Source organism: Danio aesculapii, chromosome 6 (genome assembly GCF_903798145.1).
Source record: "Danio aesculapii chromosome 6, fDanAes4.1, whole genome shotgun sequence".
Classification (NCBI taxonomy): domain Eukaryota; kingdom Metazoa; phylum Chordata; class Actinopteri; order Cypriniformes; family Danionidae; genus Danio; species Danio aesculapii.
Genome location: NC_079440.1, coordinates 31,783,406 through 31,807,946, shown reverse-complemented (window position 1 = coordinate 31,807,946; position 24,541 = coordinate 31,783,406). Strand labels below are relative to the sequence as shown.

General features: G+C 38.4%; 1 protein-coding gene and 1 long non-coding RNA gene across 2 annotated transcripts in view; both read left to right on the top strand.

Annotated features, from left to right (window-relative positions):
- Positions 1-24,541, top strand: part of dzip1l (DAZ interacting zinc finger protein 1-like) — a 68,579-nt gene that overhangs the window by 29,652 nt on the left and 14,386 nt on the right. The window contains exons 9-11 of the mRNA XM_056459069.1: positions 1,368-1,398; positions 1,503-1,565; positions 22,587-22,720. Of these exons, the coding sequence (XP_056315044.1) occupies positions 1,368-1,398; positions 1,503-1,565; positions 22,587-22,720 (228 nt within the window). The remainder of the gene's footprint in view (positions 1-1,367; positions 1,399-1,502; positions 1,566-22,586; positions 22,721-24,541) is intronic.
- LOC130230127 (uncharacterized) lies at positions 2,365-18,962 on the top strand. The gene is made up of 3 exons (XR_008837921.1): positions 2,365-2,492; positions 2,686-2,814; positions 18,900-18,962. It is a non-coding gene; the product is annotated as an uncharacterized LOC130230127 (long non-coding RNA).

Below are 24,541 nucleotides of genomic sequence, written 5' to 3'. Positions count from 1 at the left end.
GGATAGGCGACAAGACTTTTGTCAGGTAGGGTATAGATTGCATTTAGTTTAGAAAAAGATTTATCTTCATTTCCTCATCACTCCACATAATGTCCACATCTGAGATATTTCCATCAGCTATATGCTCAAGAACTTCAAGATCTGTATATTCTGCATATGAAATGGTTTCAGCAATTAATTGGTATATCAATGTAATTTTTTTAAATTTAAAAAAATCAATCAGCATTACTGGAGATTTAATGTCAGTAGCAGATTTTGAACCCATTGTACATCCTAATGGACCGACATAGTTGAAAATATCTATCTAAGGCTTTTGCAATGTTACAAAAGATTTTTAACCTTAATTAAAGCTAATCCCTAAATTAAGTGCAATCCCTCTTTTTTACAAACAACCTATGAAATATTGGCAAACATATCAGTGAATCTGAATAAAAACATTGTAAATGGGGCTTACATCTGTGTCTGGAGTGAAGTGATGCCATGTTGCTTTTCAGTGTAGTGGATTTTTTAAATAGTCTTACCGTCATTTGATTGAATGAAGATCGTCTCTCATAGATGGCATGGTTTAAATTAGATGAAATGCTCAGGAACAACAAAAAACATTGCCTGACATGTGATGTCTATTGTAATGACCAGTTTCAAAGCAATGACCACATTTATCGTCGCTGAATAATTTCGTCTTCTATTTCTGTAAGGTGCATTTGTATGGTTTTGGGTTCATGCTTGTTTAAACAATTATATATATATATATATATATATAATATATATATATATATATATATATATAATATATATATATTATAATTAATATATATTATATATATTATATATATTATATTTTTTTTTTTTAATGTATTTATTACTAAATGAATTAATATATCAAAATGTGCAAAAACCAGACTTTGGTTTAGTCTACACTGTTCTGTTAACTATAATTAGTAAACAGTAATTACTAAAGCTAAAGCTTAAACTGAAGCTAAATATATGAAAATTAATATAAATTTGTTTACAAAATAAACTTAAATAAATTTTTAAGAAATTAAGCATAAGTTACATTACACATTAAAAAAAGTATTGAAATAATGTCTAATATAATAATAACAAAATAATATAATCACAAAAACAATATAATAACTGCAAAACCATAATAAACCTGCTACAAATGTATAGCTGTCTTATAGCTGTAACTTTACTGAGGTAATTTCACACTGAAAAGTGGCACTCTTTACCTTTAACCCTTTAATCTAATTTTGAATTAATTAATTCAAAATTAGATTATAAACTGACTTCAGTTATTGTAAAATTATATGCAGGTGTCATGATTCTTAAATGCCAATCATCCTTCTAATTGATGCTTTATCACACAGATTAAAAAACTATCAGCCAACCCAGTCCCAGGTAATGAATTATATCTGCCAAATATGAACTTTGCCATTGCAAGATTAAATAAAAATGACATGAATTGGATGAAGTTTTGTTCATTTTTCTCTTATATTTGGTAGTTCCAGTTGTTTCACAGAATGTCGAGGATTCTTCTGAGGAGCCAGAGGAACAAGACAGAGATAGTATGTGCTATTTTTGTTTTAAAACAATTTAATAATGTTATTATATTAACATTTACTCATTCATCATTCTTCGGCTTAGTCCCTTATATCAGGGGTCGCCACGGTGAAATGGACCGCCAACTATTCCATCATATGTTTTACGCAGCGGATGCCCTTCCAGCCACAACCCAGTACTGGGAAACACCCATACACTATCACATTCACACACACTTATACACTATGGCCAAATTTGTTTATCCAATTCACCTATAGCACATTTGTTTGCACTGTGAGGGAAACTGGAGCACCTGGAGGAAACCCATGCAAACACGGGGGGAGAACATGCAAACTCCACACAGAAACGCCAACTGGCCCAGCCAGGACTCAAACCAATGACCTTCTTGCAGTGAGGCGACAGTGCTAACCACTGAGCCACTGTGCCACCCCTATTATTTTAACATATTGTTTTAATATTATATTATAAATACATAAGCACAAAAGAAGCCTGATTTTCTGTTTATTGGAAGTCATGGAAATTCAAACAGAACTCTAAAGTGGATCTTTAAAACATGAATTTTAATGCTCAGTGGTTTATTAATATACAGTTTTTATGCCTTACATTTTAAGGGATAGTATACACACAAACTTAATCATTTAATCACCCAAATTTCCAAGCTGTACTTTTTTGTACAGTGAAAGTGGGAAAAAAAATCGATTTTCGTGATTTTTGTGTTCTCTCACAAAACATTGCATTTAACATGTTGCAAAATCGTCAAAATATTTCAGGAACAAGAGGAGCAGCGAAGGAGAGAACAGTCAGAGAAGGAAGCACTGGAAAGATGGAAAGAAGATGAGAGAAGGAAATTTAATCAGGAAATTGCAGATCTGAGACAGCTGTTTCTCCAGGAGTATAAAGACATGGCAAGCAAGAGCTCATCTATTGAGGCTGTGAGTACACATTGGTTTAAAATGTTTATGTGTGTGACCAGCAGATGGAGACAGATCTTGTGCTTTGTATTTTTGCCAGACATTCAACTGAGGAGCTACTGGATGAATATAATAGTGTTTTATATGGGATGGAAAGATAGTTTGATGTTATTGTAAAACATTCTGTGTAACTTTGTCGTTATTTTATCTATAGAAACTGCTGGTGTTACAGAACAAAGAAATGGCTGGATTCAACAATGCACGTTTACAACAAGACAGTGACCCTGAGAAAGAAATCAGAGAAAACAGAGAGAGAGAGCTGAGAGAGAGAATGGCCATAAAGGTGAGTTTTTATTTGTTCAGCCATGTATGAATCATTAACACAGTGCACTTTTGAAATTAATAATTCATGTTTTCATTTCTAATGGCAAATTTTTTACAATGTCCTCTGTTTGCAATAAAGAGATTTTTTCATCTACAAAAAAAAAGTAAAATACAATTTCTTTTAAGCGCTCAATAAATGATTCCAATGTGGACATAAAGTCTGAATAGTTACTTTTAGAAACTGTACTGATTAATTCATAGACTAATAAGGTTCGAATAAAGACCATAATATTTAACTAATCAAAGCTACAAAATAGATGATCAAAATATGAAATATCATTATATCCATGAAATATGTTCTTAGTTGTTTTGCCAAACTATTCAGAACTGTATTGGTTTTTATTTTTATTTTGTTCAGTGTTCATTCATTCATTAATTTTCCTTCGGCTTAGTCCCCTTATTCATCAGGGGTCACCACAGTGGAATGAATCGCCAACTTATCCAGCATATGTTTTACACAGCAGATGCCCTTTCACCTGCAACCCAGTACTGGAAAACACCCATACACACTTATTCACACACATACACTATGACCAATTTAGTTTATTCAATTTACCTATAGCGCATGTCTTTGGACTGTGAGGGGAAGGCGGAGCACCCGGAGGAAACCCACGCCAACATGGGACCTTCTTGCTGTTTGGTGACAGTGCTAACCACTGAGCTACCTAGTTATTAATACTTTTAAATAGATTTTATTTTTAGATTTTATGTTTTTAATTTATTTTTGTCAGTTCAACAAATAATTAAAAAAAATTATCAAGTAACACACTGATTTAAAAAAATATTGTCTACAATAATAATATATTTTTGTTTTATTTACAATTATTTATTTTAGTGACTGTTGCTAAAAATAAGCTGAAATGGTGATAAATTAACAAATTAAAAGTATTCATGAAGAAATAAAACTGTTATTTTAAAAAAATCAACTTAAAGGTGTGATATATAACGGATAATGTACATGCAGGCGGTTCAAGCTGCTGATAATCCTGTTGGGATTTATTCTGTACCTTGATGTACTTTATCCTGCTTATTAATTTAAAAACTAGACAAAACATTGTTTTGAGCTTTAATAGTTTATTAAATTGTTTTATTAAACAGAACTGACAGAAAAAAAGGTGAATGTAGCATACAGTAACCTATACAATTTTTCAGTCACAAGATGGCGAAAGTCAGTCAAAAACAGCCAAAAACAGTGCTGGTACAGACAAGCATATAATTATGGATGTGAACATATTCACTGACTGCATTGTTGATTTAAAGTACTTGGATGAGCCTGTGTTACTAGTTTCTGTGGTTGTAATGGGAATAATATAGCCTGAAATGTTGTGACTGACCATCAGAATCAAGTCTTTTTAGAGAGGAATGGAATAAAGTTATATAAAATGTTAAATACAGCCTTCCATAGGGCATTAAAAAGCATTAAAAGTCATTAAATAGTTTTTTTGCAAAATTAAGACCTAGTTTTTAAGAATAAATCAGTATTACCAATGTATTTGGAATATAGCTTCAGTAATAACTTCTTTTAAATTACTTTTGCAAATTGTGATAAAAACACAAAACCAGTTTGGTAATTTGGTCCAGCTGGTGCAAAATTGGTGTGACACAGGACATTTAGTGAGGCTGTGATGAACCAGACAAGCATTCATTGCACTTGATTCATTCAGGGATGTGATTGTACCATATAATAACCGATTTCCCCATTTTCTTAAGTCTGTGTATATGTTATAATGTTATGGTATTGAGGAGGTTTTTAGATAAGGCAGTATTGCACAAAGTGTAAACCTATATGTACAATCACTGGCCACTTTATTAGGTACGCCTTACTAGTGCCCCTTTTTACCTTCAGAACTGCCTTTATCCTTTGTGGCATAGATTCAATAAGGTACCGGAAATATTCCTCAGAGATTTTGGTCTATATTGACATGATAGCATCACGCAGTTGCTGCAGATTTGTCGGCTGCACATCCATGATGTGAATCTCCTGTTCCACCACATCCAAATGTGCTCTATTGGATTGAGATCTGGTGACTGTGTAGGCGTTATCCTACTGGAAGTAGCCATCAGAAGATGGGTACACTGTGGTCATAAACGGATGGACATGGTCAGCAACAATACTTAGATAGGATTCTCAACTGGTACTAATGGGCCCAAGGTGTGTCAAGAAAATGTCCCCCACACCATTACACCACCACCACCAGCCTGAACCGTTTATAGAAGGCAGGATGGATCCATGCTTTCATGTTGTTGACAGCAAATTCTGACCCTACCATCTGAACGTCACAGCAGAAATCGTGTTGTTCAATCAGAGATGCTCTTCTGCATATCTTGGTTGTAACAAGTGGTTATTTGAGTTACTGTTGCCTTTCTATCAGCTGTAACCAGTCTGGCTATTCTCCTTTGACCTCTGGCATCAACAAGGCATTTGTGCCCACAACTGCTGCTCACTGATAGTGGTAACCGTCATTGTTCTGCCCTTATATCAAATGCCTTGCTTGATTTGGCAGAGAGATAATGTCTTCCAATGACAACAGACTCAAGGGATACGTTTGAACCTTTTACTGTTGATCATGGAATAACGTAAAACTGCAAAACATACAAAATACAGAATGGTAAGTATGCTAGATCAATAATATGTACAAACACAAGCACAATCGGTTCTTTATGCAAAATAGATCACTGGTTACACTCTTAACCGAATCATATTTGTGATACAATTGACGAAATAAAGAACAAATTAAAATCTTGCTGTATAATGACATGAGTATAGCGTAAGCATAAACAAACTTCAGTCAAATTATGATTAAACAATGTCTACATACCGAATGTGCCTTCATTACAACTTAAATCGAGAAGCAAAGGATAGCTGCAGCCGTGTGCTCTTCCATGCGGCTTTTGAATACCTCGCTAAATGACCACTTAATCCTAACTAAATATATATTGTCTGGATAAGACAGCACACTCCCCGTCTGGTATTCCGTGAATGCCAAACCTTTCTTTTAGATGATTAGATTAGATTCAACTTTATTGTCTTACACATGTACAAGTACAAGGCAACGAAATGCTGTTTAGGTCTAACCAGCAGTGCAATAGCAGCAAGTGCAGAATATAGGTATAATTTATAAAGTGCCGTTATAGAAAAAACTATGGTAATATTTACAGATGGATATACTATGAACATTATATACAGGTTGTATTAGCTATGAACAGATTTACAATAAATGAATATATGTATAGGTTGCTATTAATAGCAGAAGTGTGCAGATAGATAAACATAATTACAAATGTCCATGTGCAGTGGGTATGTACAGTTTATAGTACAGTAGTATATGCAAACTTTAAATGTGCAAATGTTAAATAGTGCAGTGATTGTGAGGAGTATAAGTTAGAGGAGTGTGGGGGTGTTTTGGGGGGGGCAAAAAAGTCATTGAGGGGCAGAGTTCAAAAGGGAGACAGCTCTGGGGAAAAAGCTGTTCCTCAGTCTGCTGGTTTTTGTCCAGGGGAGCCTGAAGCGCCTGCCGGAAGGCAGGAGAGAAAACAGTCTGTGAGCAGGGTGAGAGGTGTCCTTAAGAGTACTGTGTGCTCGGCGCAGACAGTGTTACTTCTGGATGTCCTCAATGGCTGGCATTGTAGTCCCTGTGATGCGTTGGGCAGTTTTCACCACCCGCTGCAGTGCCTTACGCTCAGCGACAGAGCAGCTTCCATTCCAGACTGTGACGCAGTTGGTCAGGATGCTTTCTATTGTGCAACGGTAGAAGTTCACCAAGACAGCTGATGAAAGCTGGTTCTTCTTAAGTTGCCTCAAAAAGAATAGGCGCTGGTGAGCCTTCTAGACCAGGCTGGAGGTGTTGGTAGTCCAGGAAAGGTCCTTTGAGATGTGGGTCCCCAGGAACTTGAAGGATGAGACAGGCTGAACGGCCATCCCATTAATGTTGATGGGATCATGTGAGCCTGTCTTATCATTATTGCTGATTAGACCAATCACTGTGGTGTCATCTGCAAATTTGATGATGGTGTTGGATCTGTTCACAGGCCTACAATCGATGGTAAAAAGGGAGTAGAGGAAGGGGCTCAGCACGCAGCCCGGTGGTACACCAGTGTTGAGTGTGACGGTGGTGGAGCAGATGTGGCCTGATCTAACATTCTGAGGTCTGTTAGTCAGAAAGTCCATAACCCAGTTGCAGAGAGACGCGTCGATCTCCAGGTCTCTTGAGTTTGATCAGTAACTTAGAGGGTATGACAGTGTTGAATGCTGAGCTGAAGTCAACAAACAGCATTCGTGCATAAGTGTTTTTATTGTCCAGGTGAGTGAGTAGTGCTATGGAGACTTCTGTGCTCCTGTTGCCACGGTAGGCAAACTGATGTGGGTCCAGTGTGGATGGCAGAGAGTCTTTCAGATGTGCCAGGACCAACTGCTCGAAGCACTTCATGATGATGGGTGTGAGTGCTACAGGGCGGTAGTCATTCAGGCATGTTGGGCTGGAGTGTTTGGGCACTGGCACAATAGAGGTGGTTTTAAAGCATGTTGGCACAGTTGCTAGGTTAAGCAACATGTCTGTGAATACCCCAGCGAGCTGTTCTGCACATGCTTTGAGGACGCGCCCAGGGATACCGTCTGGTCCAGCAGCCTTACACACATTGATCCGACTCAGTGCGGTGTAGACTTCTGAGGAGGTGAGTGTGATAGGTGAGTGGTCAGTTGAGGAAGTGTTCCTGGTGTAGGGTTCTGTATTGTCTCTTTCAAAGCGGGCATAAAAGTCATTTAGCTCGTTCAGGAAGGAGACATTTGTGGCTGTGGGGGTGGACTGGCTGGGTTTGTCGTTGCTGATGGCCTGGATGCCCTGCCACATGCGCCGAGGATCAGAGTTGGAAAAGTGCTCCTCTAGCTTTAGCTTGTAACAGTGCTTGGTCTTTTTGATGCCCCTCTTCAGATTAGCCCTGGAAGTGCTGTAGGCCTGTGCATCCCCTGATCTGAAGGCAGTGTTGTGTGCCTTCAGCAGGAGGCGCACCTCCTTGTTCATCCGTGGCTTTTGATTTGGGTATGTGGTGATCTGTTTCTGGCTTGTAACACTGTCTATGGTGGTGTTGATATATTCCAGAACAAAGGAAGTGTAACTATCAATGTCTGTGTGAGAGCCACATGTGGCCTGGGAAGCAAACATACTCCAGCCTGTGTGTTCAAACCTGTCCTGGAGTGTGGAGTCCACCCCTGCTGGCCACACTTTAATGGTCCTTACTAATGGCTTCACACGGTTGATGAGGGGTGAGTACTTGAGGGTCAGGAACAAAGAAAGGTGATCTGATTGACCCAAGTGGGGGAGGGGGGTCACAGCGTATGCTTCAGACATGTTTGTGTAAACTTGGTCTAAAGTTTTGTTTCCCCTTGTGTGGCAGAAAATGTTTTGATGGAATGTGGGGAGCACTGTCTTTAAGTTTGAGTGATTAAAATCCCCCACAACATTAAAAGCAGCCTCCGGGTGAGCAGTCTGTTGTTTGCTGATGGCTGCATGAAGTTCATCCATAGCAAGCTTGGCATCAGCTTCGGGAGGAATATAGGCAGCAGTTATTATGGTGGAGGTAAACTCCCGTGACAGATAAAATAGTCTACATTTAACCATTAGAAATTCCAGGTTAACAGAGCAATGTCTCCCAACGACGACAGAGTTTGTGCACCAAGCTTTGTTTATATAAATGCATAATCCTCCGCCTCTGGTCTTACCGGAGTCATCCGCTGTTCTGTCTGCTCGGAATGTTTGATGCTCAGTTAGCGATACAGCGTTGTCTGGTATCCCGCTGTTTAGCCATGTTTCTGTGAAAATCATGACATTACAGTTCCATAATCTTTTGCTTTGGTTGATGCGCAGTCGAATCTCATCCATTTTGTTCACCAGTGACTGTACATTGGCGAGAAAGATGCTGGGTAAAGAGAGCCGGTGTGGTGTTAGCTTTAGCTTAGCTCTTAGCCCGCCGCGCTTCCCCCGTCTTTGTTTACGTTCTCTGCGCAGCCTTCGAGCACTTCCGCCCGGCCGGGTAGGGCTCTCAGGCCTGGGTGTTCTGGCGATCTCATGGATGAGTCGAAGATTGCTAATAAAACTGTCCGGAATGCACAAACCAATATCCAAGATCTCCTGTCGGGTGTACGATGTAAAGGCACTGCTGTTCTGCACGAACAGACCCGAAATAAGCAGGAATAATACTGCAAAATTGCAGAAACTGGACAGACGAGCTATGCTTCCTTTGGAAATGTTTGTTTGTTGATGTTGCCATTTTCGCCTGTACTGTAGTGTTGCAAGGTACTGTTTTCGCCATCTGTCCCAAAAGGTACTTGCAAGGTTTTGCACCATACGCCACTGTTGGTTGTATAGGTCAGGCTTTTCATAATTCTCGGGTGGAACTAAGTTGGTACCGGACTTTTGGGTAAGTAGGGTAGCAGGTGTCAAGATGAAAGGTCTGTTGTTTATAATGGCTGTGACTTCGCTCATAAAGGTGGAAAGTACTTCATGCGTGAGCCTGGAGGATGTTGTCTGAAATATCATGGAATCCAAGATTTTGCAGATTTCGATTATGTGTTTGCTCGTGAAAGTGCCGTATGAGGAGTAAGGCTACGTGGCTCTTGCCAGGTATGATGAAAGGCCTCTTTTCTTCTGAGCTTAGATTTGCTTTGATCAGACGACCACCAATCCTTAACAGTCTGCTGTGATCAACAAAGGGGTCTAGTTTTTGAAGAGTATTTGTTTTAGGAAGGGGTTTATTCTGTTTCAGGCACTGCAACTCATCAGTGTATGTTTCCTGTTGTATTGTACGAATGACAACTTTTGTGCTCTGAAGTATGGTGTCAGCACTCAGGGGCAGTTTGCAACAGTGCCAACCTTCGCATGCTGGAATGTGGCTTTTTTGGTCTTGCTTATAAGAGTGTGAAATGTGAATCAACTTGCCAATAGCTCTGATTGAGTGGTTCCAGACAGAAAAATTTTCAAAATGCTTTGAGACTGAGGTATATGACAGTGTCATATGCGTGCAAACTTTTAAATCTTGATCGGGATCAACAAGTGGAAAGGGTGCTTTAGGGACAGTCTCAGTTTTTGGTCAATGCAGAAACGCAGGTCTGCTGAACCAAATTGTGTCTTGCAATTTAGTTGGAGTTATCAGTCGTGGTGCAATGTCCGCAGGGTTGTGCTCTGAGCTCACATAATGCCACTGCTCTGGCTTAGTGCTACTCCGAATCCTTTGTATACGGTTGCTCACGTAGACATGAAATCAACTCGACTATCCGTGCAGAGGTATATCTCGTTAAACTTGATAGCAATTTCCGCAATGAAAGTTTACATCATGTTCACAGACAACACAGCCGCACATAGTTCCAGGCGAGGTATAGAGAGCTCTGGTAGTGGCGCTAATCTTGCTTTGCCTGTGACAAATCCTGTATGGCAATTACCGTTGGATTCAACTGTTTTTTGGTAAGCGACAGTTGCAATTATCTTCTCAGAAGCATCTGAAAACACAGAAAGCTCCGTGAACTTGGCACATGGTGATATGAGTCCATAGCTCCTCGGGACTTGTATATGTGGCAACTCTTGCAGAGAATTTTTCCATGAATCCCACGGCTCCTGACCTGTAGGTAAGGAGGAGTTTCAGTCAGTTGCGTTTGCGGTCAATTCTCTCAGTAATAACTTGCCCAGAACTGTTATAGGAGCCACAAATCCTAGTGGGTCGTACAAGCTGTTTACCACTGATAACAGTCCACGCCTAGTGTATGGTCTATTATCACTTTGCACTTGGAAGTTGAAACAGTCTGTCTCCAAATTCCACATTAAGTCAAGAGTGCGTTGCATAGGAAGTGAATTAACACCTAAGTCCAGCTCTTTCAGTGAGTTGGCATAATCGTCAGATGGAAACGCTTGCATGACTTTCTTACTGTTTGAAGCCAATTTGTGTAACTTCAAGTTAGATCCAGCCAGCATGTCTTGTGTCCTTTTTAGCAAGCTTATAGCCATTTCTGGTGAGGGTAAAGACTTCAGTCCGTCATCCATGTAGAAGTCTTCCTCTACAAACTGTCTGGCATCTTCACCAAAATCAGTTTCTCCTTCTTGAGCTGCACAGCGAAGACAGTAGATGGCCACTGCCCGAGATGGACTATTGCCTATGTACCTTCATACGGTATTCGGTGAGCTCATTCTCTAGGTTATTTTCATGAAACCAAAGAAACCTGAGGTAGTTCCTATCTGCGGGCTGAACTCTGAAGCAGTAGAACATTTGTTGTATGTCCACCATGAAAGCGACGGGCTCTTTACGAAACCGCATGAGGACTCCAAGAAGACTGTGATTGAGGTCCGGACCTGTCAAGAGGACCTTATTCAGTGATACACCTTTATAGAGAGCACCTGAGTCGAAGACTACTCTCATTTGGGATGACTTTTTGGGATGGTATACCCCGAAGGAAGGCAAATACCAACACTGTTCATTGGGACTGACTGAAGGAGCTATCTCTGCGTGATCGTTTTCGAATAGCTTTTCCATAAAGGCCACAAAGTCCCTTTTGATCTCTGGCTTTCTTCTGAAAAATCGCAAAAGTGACTTAAGGCGTTCCACTGCTTGTGGACGGTTGTTCGGCAGAAGTTGTCTTTGCTCTTTGAACGGAAGTGGGGAAACCCATGAATTTTCATCATCTTTGTAGACTTCTCTGATTGCTCTCATGAGATGACGCCGCGGATGGCCACCTCGGTGTGGAGCTCTCCAGTGTTTGCACTGTTTTTGTTAGTCTGTCCTGTTTTATGTTTATGAAACACGATCAGTTACACCAGGGACGAGCTGCTGAACATTTGGCAGTGCACACCAACTAATCAAGAACTGGATTTTGATTTTTGTGGCGTTTTGCGGAACATTGTAATCGGCGGAGCAACCGCACTGTGGAAACGCTACAAGACGCGCAAGCCTGGGAAGCGAGCCGGCGCGCTCGTCAGGCTAAGACAACGCGGCTTAAGAATGGCACTGCCCAGCATCCATCTGGCGAATCTCCGCTCTCTTCCTAACAAAAAATGGACGAACTACTTCTTCTCACATGCAAAAACAAGAACTTTAACAACTCTGCTGTCCTGTGTTTCACGGAAACCTGGCTAAACGAAGCCATTCCGGACAGCGCATTAAACCTACCGGACTTTCAGCTGTACAGAGCAGATCGCGATACGGAGTCAACGGGCAAACGCGCGGTGATGGGACATGCTTTTACATCAACAGAAGGTGGTGTACGGATGTAACTGTGTTAAAGAAGATGTGCTGTCCTGATGTGGAAGTGCTTTTCATTAACTGTAAGCCTTTTTATTCACCAAGAGAATTTTCCTCGTTCATTCTCGTCTGTGTTTACATGTCACTGCAAGCACACGTGAGTACTGCGCTGCAACAGCTGGCTGATCTGATCACAGAGACAGAACAACAACACCCGGACTCTGTTTTTATCATTATGTTTTTATCACTTGGGGACTTTAATCAGGCAAAACTCACACATGAGCTGCCTAAATTCAAACAGCACATTACATGCCCCACCAGAGGCAATAACATTTTGGACCATTGCTACACCACAATAAAGGATGCATATCGCTCCGTCGCCAGAGCAGCTCTAGGACTCTCCGATCACTGCCTGGTTCATCTTATACCAACTTACAGGCAAAAACTTAAAACTACTAAGCCAGTATTAAGGACTGTCAAGAGATAGACCAACGACACTGAGCAGGTCTTACAAGCCTGTTTTGAATGCACTGACTGGAATGTTTTTGAAGCTGCAGCCACAGATCTGGACGAGCTCACAGAGACTGTAACATCATACATCACTTTCTGTGAGGAGTTATGCATCCCTACCAGGACCTACTTGTCATTTAACAATGATAAACCATGGTTCACACCAAAACTCAGACAGCTTCGTCAGGCCAAAGAGGATGCTTACAGGAGTGGTGACAGGATCTTGTACAATCAGGCCAGGAACACATTGACAAAGGAGATTGGTGTGGCTAAGAAAAGCTATGCCAAAAAGCTGCAAAACCAGTTTTCAGCTAACGACCCTGCATCAGTGTGGAGAGGCTTAAAAGGTTTCACTAATTACAAGACACCGTCTCCCAGTATCGACAGCAATAAACATATTGCAAACGAGCTGAATATGTTCTACTGTAGATTTGACACCTATGACCAGACACCACACACCATCTCCCTACACAGCCATCAACACCACATCAACACAGCCCGGACCATCTCCCTACACAGCCATCAACACCACATCAACACAGCCCGGACCATCTCCCTACACGGCCATCAATACCACATCAATACAGCCCGGACCATCTCCCTACACAGCCATCAACACCTCCAGCCATCTTCCTCTCCCCCCCCCCTGCACTTCAGATCAATGAGGATGATGTGCGTCTGATCTTCAGTAAACAGAAGAGAAGTAAAGCACCAGGGCCAGATGGTGTCTCACCAGCCTGTCTGAGAACCTGCGCTGACCAGCTGGCTCCCATTTTCTCACATATCTTCAATAGATCACTGGAACAGCGCAAAGTTCCATCCTGCTTTAAGCGCTCTACTATCATCCCAAGCCCGAAGAAGCTAAAGATCACAGGACTCAATCACTACAGACCTGTGGCCTTAACATCTGTGGCCATGAAGCCCAGCTCTCTGTTCCTAGCTCTGTCTGTCAATGGATCACCAGCTTTCTGACAGATAGACAACAGCTAGTCAGAATGGGCAAAATCACATCCGACAGCCATACCATCAGCACTGGTGCCCCCCAGGGATGTGTTCTCTCCCCACTGCTCTTCTCCCCGTACACCAACGACTGCACTGCAAAAGACCCCTCCATCAAACTCATTAAGTTTGCAGACGACACTACTGTTATCGGCCTCATCCAGAATGGTGACGAGTCTGCATACAGACAGGAGGTGGAGCGGCTGGTGTTATGGTGCAGATACAACAACCTGGAGCTGAACACGCTCAAAACAGTGGAGATGATAGTGGACTTTAGGAGAAACCCCCCTGCACTCCCCCCACTCACCATCATGAACAACACTGTGGCTGCAGTAGAGTCATTCAGGTTCCTGGGCACCACCATCTCTCAGGATCTGAAGTGGGACATTCATATAGACTCTATTGTGAAGAAAGCCCAGCAAAGACTGTACTTCCTTCGTCAGCTGAGGAAGTTTAACCTGCCACAGGAGCTGCTCGAACAGTTCTACTCAGCTGTCATCCAATCTATCCTCTGCACTTCAATCACCGTCTGGTTCGGCTCAGCTGCCAAAACCGACCTCGGTAGACTACAGTGAATAGTCCGGACTGCTGAACGAATCACTGGCACAACCCTTCCTACACTACAAGAACTGTACTCTTCCAGAGTGAGTAAAAGGGCTCGCAAAATCACTCTGGACGCCTCACACCCAGCACACTACCTGTTCGAACTGTTACCGTCTGGTCAGCGCTTTAGAGCACCAAGCACAAAAACAGCCAGACACAGGAAAAGTTTCTTTCCTCAGGCTGTCTACCTTATGAACAGTTAAATATTCCCCTACTGTGCAATAAATATGTGCAATACTTTCTCATACTCACTTGTACACAGCACCTTATATCAATATACAATGCGATACTTTCTACATTCACATTTTTACACAGCACCTTATAACCTGTATATTTATAACAATCTGTACATACAACTCAACATCTAGATTTCTTGACTAACCGCATCTGTTTAATCTTTATCATTTTTTTTTTCATATTTATTTTGTGTTGTCACTTGTCACTTTATGTACTCTGAAAGCTTCTGTAGCCAAAACAAATTCCTTGTGTGTGTGAAGCACACTTGGCAATAAAACTGATTCTGATGATCTGCAGAAACAGTTTGTCCTCGATAGATGGTGCTGTTTTCTCGTCGTCTTTTGTTTTCTGAAATATGTCCCACTCTACCAGTCTTTGAGAGCTCTCCCTGATCTGAGACATGGTGAGAGATGCTTTCAGATGTTTCTTTTATGTTGTAGTTGTTCAGACATGGCTGAAAGTGTGTAGACTGACCATTGTCTAGAATGTGTGTGTGATAAGCTTGGACGAATGTAGGTTTATGAACTTTCCCAAGGCAGATGTCTCCAATAATTACCCACCCTAAATCCAACTTTTGCGCGAAGGGGGCATTTGGTGGACCATTCACTTGCCTATGGGCTTTGTGGACTCTGATAATGTCTCTGCCTAACAGAAGTAGAATGGGAGCATGATGGTCAGGCTCTGGAATATACATCTAGTAAGATGTTTTAAGTGCCTGTGCTTACTAATCGCTTCTGGAGTAGGAATTTCTGAGCGATTGCCAGGGATTTCGTTTCACTCTAGAAGAGCGTGTAAGGATAAGATCAAGCCTCCATCTAGAGATTCCACTTGAAAGCCTTGAGCTATCCTGCCTTCAGTTTCTATCGTCCCTGCACATGTTTTGAGGCTGTAAGCTATGCTGCGTTCCATAATGCTGAACAGATCGAAGAATTCTGATCTTGCGAGTGATCTGTTGTTTGATCATCTAGTATGACATATGCTTTGACTGCTTTCTCTGCGTGGTTTACAGGAAAGACTTTCACAAGACAGACCTTCGAGCAGGGACATAGAAGTTGACTGTTTCCACATACCTCTGTACATGCTGAGGATACCTCTGTTTCCAAAGTAATGTCTTTGCTCACTTTCTGATTTTCAGCTACAGGATGTTTTGGATCAATCGTCCAGGGTGCTGGACCTGGATGGAGTGCTGCTATGTGAGAACTGCTGCCACATTCTGAACATTTGATGACCTCGTCACAGTTCTTTGCCATGTGTAAAATGGAGCTGCAACACTTGAAGCATACACCTTGCTGTTTAAGCAATGATTTCCTCTCTTCCATAGATTTCATCCTGAATCCTCTACATCTGGACAGAGGGTGAGGTTTATCATGCAAAAAGCATTGTTTCGCTGTCTTGTGTGTCTTGTGAGTCTTGTGTGTTACAACAGCTCTGGGAAAGACAGGTTTGTTTAACTGTTTATTTGGTCTGTAAGACTCTTCATGTATGGATGTAAGGGAGAAACTTGGATCATTGCGCATTTTTGCTTGCTGATATACAAATTCTACTAGGAACTTGAAGGGTGGAAAGGAAACCCTGTAATCTTCTTTGTATTTAGACCCCACTGTGAGCCACTTCTCTTGTAAGCTGAATGGCAATTTCTGAATTATTGTGTTTACTCCTCGTGGTGTGTCTAGATAGAAAAGACCCATCAGATCACTGTCCTGCATAGATGCTTGGATCTCCATGAGCAAATCACCTAGCTCACGTAGTCTGCAATTGTCTCTGTTTGATATTTTGGGGAAGTTCTCCAATCTCCTAAAGAGAGAGCTTTCAACCATTTCTGGTGCGCCATATGTTTCGTGAAGTCTTTTCCAAATCAGACTGAGCCCTTGTAATGGATAGTTAATGTGAACAGCTCTAATACGTTTTGCATGCTCAGCTGACTCGCACCCCAGCCATCTTACTAGCAAGTCCATTTCTTCACTTGGTGAAATTTTAAGGTCTTTTGTAGAATTTATGAAGGATGCTCTCCATGCTCTGAAGGTTTCTGGTTGGTCGTTAAACTGTGTAATGCCAGTAGACACCAAGTCGCGTCTTGCAATTATCCTGACCACATCAGAGATTTGACTGTCCGCATACAAATTACTTTGATGAGGTCCAGCATACATGGGAGTACCTGACGTTGTCTGAGAATAGTCCAGTGGCATCCCTCTATGCCTGGTCCTTTCCTCACTACCTTGAACTGCTGAAGACTGGGATTCTGTGTGATAAACATATTGAGGTGACTGGGTGTATGCCTTGACCAGAGAGTGTGAAGCGTACGCTGGTAGACTGTGAAATGGCAGGGTTCTGTATGTTTTCTGCATTACTAGGCTGAGATCTGGGAGGCGTGGCATATGACATACACTGCCCTTCCTGCTGCAAATATGATCCAGTATTCTGTGGTTGTTGCGTTTCTGAAAAACGTATGCTTTCCTTATCATAAAACGGTCCGTCCAGGACTGGCGCCTCTGCATCCACATTACTCTCCATCTGTTCTGATACATAGGACTGTGTGCGTTCTGTTGCATCCTCTATAGGAAGCTCTGTCAAACTTGATTCCGATCTGCCTTCTATTTCTGCCGCTGTTTCTAAAGCCTCTGCTTTCGCTTGTATGGCAGCAGCTTTCTTTTCTAGTCTTAAAGTCTCTAATGATGCTTCCAACTAGGCTTATTGTACTTTCAGTTCACTTTCTTTCTTAGCAAAAGCTATTTTTGCTTTAACTGCTTCAGCCTCTCGTGCCATTGCGGCAGCGGTGGTTACAGCCGATGAGCCATGTGAGTGACGTGACGAGCATGATGTGCTTGGTGCTCGCTTCTGTGATACAGCTTCGGAACTTGGCTTGGACATTGTTGAAGAATCACCTCATAAGCTGACTTGCTCCCCGCCGTGGTGTCATAAACTAGAAGTTGATCACTGAAGATATTCGTTTTACTGTTCTGCCCCTTCTATCAAACGCCTTGCTTGATTTGGCAGAGAAATAACTTCTTCCAATGACAACAGACTCAAGGGATACGTTTGAACCTTTTACTGTTGATCATGGAATAACGTAAAATTGCAAAACATACAAAATACAGAATGGTAAGTATGCTAGATCAATAATAGGTACAAACACAAGCACAATCGGTTCTTTATGCAAAATAGATCACTGGTTACACTCTTAACCAAATCATATATCTGATACAATTGACAAAATAAAGAACAAATTAACATCTTGCATGTATAATGGCATGAGTATAGCGTAAGCATGAATAAACTTCAGTCAAATTATGATTAAACAATGTCTACATACTGAATGTGCCTTCAATACAACTTAAATCGAGGAGCAAATGATAGCTGCAGCCGTGTGCTCTTCCATGTGGCTTCTGAATACCTAGGCTCATATTTATGATGTCATGAAATAAGGACTCTAACATAAAATGCAATGCCTATGTATAACCAGGAGGGGTCGCTAAATGACCACTTAATCTTAACTAAATATAAAGTGTCTGGATAAGACAGCAAAGTCATCATCAACTTCCAAAGTTCACTTCCAAAACTCAAGACTGCAAGAGCGTGTTCTTGATATCGAGGATGCATGGATGCACACTTGAGCACCAAACTTGCTCTAGAAGTTCCCAGAAGTCATTGTGACTGGAGGTGGGAAGCGCAGCATTGTTGTATAGATTTATAATTGAAGTTCAGAGATATAACTTATTTATCTCAGGTATCATCTTATTATTACATTGAATATAAACATTACCTTGAAAATCTTAATAAAGAAATAAACACATTAATGTTATTTATTTGCTGAAATTCATATTGAAATCTGTTTTATTTATATTGTGCAACGTATATTTGTAAAGTAATTATGCATAGTATATATTTTGAAAAGGGTTAAAACAATAAATTGTTGCATAAATGCTGTAATGTTTAAATAATTTTCCATTAAAGATGTGTGAAGGTCACATGACCATCAGGAAGAACACAGCATCTGTTCATTCTTCCGAAAGCAAGTCCGTTCTCTTTGTTCTTGGAATTGAGAAACAGCCCATATCTACATGCCTATATGCATTGAGTTGCTGCCATGTGATTGGCTGATTAGAAATTTGCATTAACGTGCAGTTGGACAGGTGTACCTAACAAAGTGGCTGGTGAGTGTAAATATCTTCAAATAAATTATGACAGTTTAAGCTGTCCCCTAGGCCATTTCTAATTCTGCGTTTTGTTCAGAGTAATATATATTTTTTTTATTGTGTCATCGTGAAAAATATACATATGTGTATGGTGCCCGTGGTTAGTCATGGGTAGTGTATAATATTAAAATAAGACATTAAAAAGCATTAAATCAGATTTGAAGATACCTGCAGAAACCCTGATAATATAATATAATATAATATAATATAATATAATATAATATAATATAATATAATATAATATAATATAATATAATAAATGATACATGTTTTGTTGATTTAGAAAAGTGAATGGAAGAGGAAATTTCAGGAAGCACAGAAAAGACATCTGCAGGAAAACGAAGAGGCAAGTCTTTCTAGTATTGCACAGTCAAATGCATCATGTTAGAATCACTTCATAACATCTAGAATTTGTATGTGTGTGTGTCACAGCTGAAAAGCGAGAACTCCAGGCTTCTGAAGGCCTTGTCTATAGAAAAAAACTCCACTTCTAGTGTGCAGAACCTTCAGCAGCAGGTCGTCTCTCTATCTTCTCAGCTGAGCCAGAAGTACAGACTCATCAAATCCCAGGAAGAGAAGGTTGGTTATTTACTCCACAATCACAAACAGAGGATGAAAGTCAGCTATAATGCCATACTCTTGTCAGAAAATGTTACCTTAATAGCGAAGTGCCACTAGAGACACCAAACAGAATTACAAAAATAATGTTTTCTGATTCCAGTGCTTATCTTCAAAAGTCTTTTTTAGCCTTTATAACTAACATCTTATTGGCCTTGTGCAAAGAAATCAGTCAACAAGTTGTTGCAGGCTTATTTTTATTATTATTATTATTATTATTATTATTATTATTATTATTATATATTTTTTAAATGTTTTTTATTAAGTAATATGACATTTTTATTATTTAATTTGAAGGAGTTTGTCTGATTTTTATAATTTAGTTATAAGAAATGCAAACATTATCAAAGCATTAACCCCCTTCAGGCCCGAATTATGTTCCAAGTTTCTGAAAAATGTAAAGGTATGTTTTCACAGTTCTTGAGGCTCCTATAAATGAGACTAAATTATAATAATAATTGTAAATATAGAAATAAAATAAATATAATACAAATTCAACAAACTTTAAGTATATATATTTTTTCTACATTTCATTGGACATCAGGTCAGAACAGTTGTACTTCCTGAACATTACCAATATGAAATACAAAAAAAAAAAACATACATGATTGCTGGTATAATCTTGAAATGTATTTTTTAAATCACAAATTGGTAGTACACAAAATTTAATTTTAATTTTGAGGTTTTTTTTTGTACACTACCTAACAAAAGTCGATCCCGGTTATAAGAGCAACAAATAATAACTTGACTTCTAGTTGATCATTTGGAAAGGTGGCAGAAGTTAGATTTTTCTGATAAATCATCTGTTAAACTGCATCCCAATCATCACAAATACTGCAGAAGACCTACTGGAACCCCACATGGACCCAAGATTCCAAAAGAAATCCGTCAAGTCTGGTGAAGGAAAAATCATGGTTTGGCATCAGTATGGGGGAGTTCAAGAGATCTGCAGAATAAATGGCAACATAAACAGCCTCTGGTATCAAGACATTTGTGCTGCCCATTACATTACAAACCACAGAAGAGGGTAAATTCATCAGCAGGATAGCGCTCCTTCTCACACTTCAGCCTCCACATCAAAGTTCCTGAGAGCAAAGAAGGTCAAGGTGCTCCAGGATTGGCCAGCCCAGTCACTAGAAATGAACATTATTAAGCATGTCAGGGCTAAGATGAAGAAGGAGGCATTGAAGATGAAACAAAATAATCTTGCTGAACTCTGGTCCAACAAGAATGCTTTCTTTGCAATTCCAGGTGTCTTTCTTAATAAGTTATTTGAGTCATTGCAGAGATGTATGGATGCTGTCCTCCAAGCTCATGGGAGTCATACACAATATTAATTGTTTTTCCGCTGCACCATGACTTTATATTCTATACTGTACATTATTTATGTTAAGTTACAAGACTTTTGTCTAAGCAAAGTCAGACCTTACTGTTCTAATTAAATAATTAAAAATAAAGGCATGATCACATTTTCCTTTGGTAAAATAAGCATAACCTAGAGCCATTTGCCATATATATATATATATATATACATATATATATATATATATATATATATATATATATATATATATATATATATATATATATATATATATATATATATATATATATATATATATATAAGCCACTTCTGATGCCAAATAATCAAATGAAGTCAAGTTATTATTTTTTGTATCTAAAACTTGGATAGGCGACAAGACTTTTGTCAGGTAGGGTATAGATTGCATTTAGTTTAGAAAAAGATTTATCTTCATTTTCCTCATCACTCCACATAATGTCCACATCTGAGATATTTCCATCAGCTATATGCTCAAGAACTTCAAGATCTGTATATTCTGCATATGAAATGGTTTCAGCAATTAATTGGTATATCAATGTAATTTTTTTAAATTTAAAAAAATCAATCAGCATTACTGGAGATTTAATGTCAGTAGCAGATTTTGAACCCATTGTACATCCTAATGGACCGACATAGTTGAAAATATCTATCTAAGGCTTTTGCAATGTTACAAAAGATTTTTAACCTTAATTAAAGCTAATCCCTAAATTAAGTGCAATCCCTCTTTTTTACAAACAACCTATGAAATATTGGCAAACATATCAGTGAATCTGAATAAAAACATTGTAAATGGGGCTTACATCTGTGTCTGGAGTGAAGTGATGCCATGTTGCTTTTCAGTGTAGTGGATTTTTTAAATAGTCTTACCGTCATTTGATTGAATGAAGATCGTCTCTCATAGATGGCATGGTTTAAATTAGATGAAATGCTCAGGAACAACAAAAAACATTGCCTGACATGTGATGTCTATTGTAATGACCAGTTTCAAAGCAATGACCACATTTATCGTCGCTGAATAATTTCGTCTTCTATTTCTGTAAGGTGCATTTGTATGGTTTTGGGTTCATGCTTGTTTAAACAATTATATATATATATATATATATATATATATATATATATATATATATATATATATATATATATATATATATATATATATATATATATATATATATATATATATATATATATTTTTTTTTTTAATGTATTTATTACTAAATGAATTAATATATCAAAATGTGCAAAAACCAGACTTTGGTTTAGTCTACACTGTTCTGTTAACTATAATTAGTAAACAGTAATTACTAAAGCTAAAGCTTAAACTGAAGCTAAATATATGAAAATTAAATATAAATTTGTTTACAAAATATAAACTTAAATAAATTTTTAAGAAATTAAGCATAAGTATACATTACACATTAAAAAAAGTATTGAAATAATGTCTAATATAATAATAACAAAAATAATATAATCACAAAAACAATATAATAACTGCAAAACCATAATAAACCTGCTACAAATGTATAGCTGTCTTATAGCTGTAACTTTACTGAGGTAATTTCACACTGAAAAGTGGCACTCTTTACCTTTAACACCTTTAATCTAATTTTGAATTATATTAATTCAAAATTAGATTTATAAACTGACTTCAGTTATTGTAAAATTATATGCAGGTGTCATGATTCTTAAATGCCAATCATCCTTCTAATTGATGCTTTATCACACAGATTAAAAAACTATCAGCCAACCCAGTCCCAGGTAATGAATTATATCTGCCAAATATGAACTTTGCCATTGCAAGATTAAATAAAAATGACATGAATTGGATGAAGTTTTGTTCATTTTTCTCTTATATTTGGTAGTTCCAGTTGTTTCACAGAATGTCGAGGATTCTTCTGAGGAGCCAGAGGAACAAGACAGAGATAGTATGTGCTATTTTTGTTTTAAACCACAGTATATGCATACTTTGATCATGCCATGGTGGGCTTAAAACAAAATGTGTGTTTACAGGTCAGGAGGACTCAGATGAACCCCAGTGGAAGGTTCCAAAGATACATAAAGGAAAGCCAGCGCTGATGAGAGAATCTAAACCCATTCTAGAAGAATCACTGGACCAAAAACTGGAGAATATGGGACTGCGAAAGGTAGAACACACTGACAAAACCATTTTTAGATTTGAGCACATTTTATTTTTGTGGATAATTTACCATCTTCCAGAAAATGAATGAACGAATAAAAAAAAATACAGAGTATTGTAAGAGGCTAAATTATCATATGGTTTTGTTTATATGACAAAACATGTCTTTTTGACTCAAGAAGGTGCATGAAGGCCTGGTGTGTGAACTTTGGGGGTTTTACGATGTGGTCACATGTTGATTGGTCAGTTTGAATGTCTCAACATTTGGGCTTTAGTCACATGGTCAAGAAAGATACAAAATAGGTGGTAAAACGCTGCTCTGGGTCTTTTCCTGGTCTCTCTTTTCCTGGCCTGTCTTTTCCGAATCTGCTTTCTCGCTCTGCTCCTCTCCTCCTCTGGAGTCTATCTTTTCTGACTCTACTGCAATCAGGCTAACTTCTGGGACTGCTCTCTTTGTCTTTCTCTCCCTCCCCCTGTGTCTCTCCTTCTACCTCTGGTAACTTTAATTTTACATTTAAGCTGGGTACAATTTATATCATATGCTTTATCATTTCATATCTCATCATTTTATACAGTTATTTTTTACTTAATTCAGTTGTAACCATAAAGAATTATTGTCATTAAATCATTTTATTTTCAAGTATTTGTGAATTACTTTTGATTTAACATCAACGCTCAATTGCTCCATATTGCAATACAATACAATCATATAATATCAACGCTCTCCCACATTTATAGCTATTTATACTGCCCTTATTTCCGTTTTTGGTATAAGATTGCTGAAGAATGATTTGACTAGAATGTACAGTTTTTTACCATCAATACTGATAATTTTTTAGTCATTCAGCAGAACTACAGTTCGAACCGCTGTGGTAATTAATCCATTCCTACAGTATAAATAGTTAAATTGCTATTGGAAGAGTTTTTCAGAATTCCTTTAATAAAAGTTTAAAATGACAGAATTTATTTGAATTAATCTTTTGTAACATAACTTTCAGTTTAATTCTAAGTTATAAATGTATAGTTGAAGTCAGAATTATCCCCCCTGTTTGTTTATTTTTTCCCCCAATTTCTGTTTATTGGAGAGAAGATTTTTTTCAGCACATTTCTAAACAAAATTGCTTTAATAACTCATTTCTAATAACTGATTTATTTTATCTTTGCCATGATGACAGTAAAAAATATTGAGGTTCCCCCTCAATTTTAGAGACAGATCATTTAGAAACAGGTGATTAATAATTATATGAATGTATGATCTCATACAGCCGTCCCCCCCACTTTTAAAATGTCCGCTATGCCCCTGTGTATGTATGTATGTATGGTATGTATGTATGTATGTATGTGCAGTGCTTAGCATATATATGAGTACATCCCTCACAAATCTGTTTTAAATTCAAATTTCTAATAGGAAGCTATACAATATTATATTTGTACATATACATTAGATTAGTCAGTACAGAATCCAAATCTGGAGTTTATCTAACAAAATAACTTATGATAACGGTCCAAAAACTTGTACACCCAAATTCATATGTTATATTAAAATATTAAATACAAATTAAAAAAAAAAGGAAAATTCAAGAGAAGCAATAAAATTACAAATTTTGTTTGTATTATGTAGGTTGCAATTTTGCAATATTTTGCTTGAATTTAATTGTATTATCTTTTTAAATTTCTAAATATGTTTGGTGACTAAAATATGATTTTAATAAATATATATTATAAATCTATAAATTTTCTTCTGGAGAATGTCTTTTTTGTTGGCTGGAATAGTCAATATTACTAACAAAAGACAAAACAAAAAAACTCAAATTTTTAACAAAGGTTC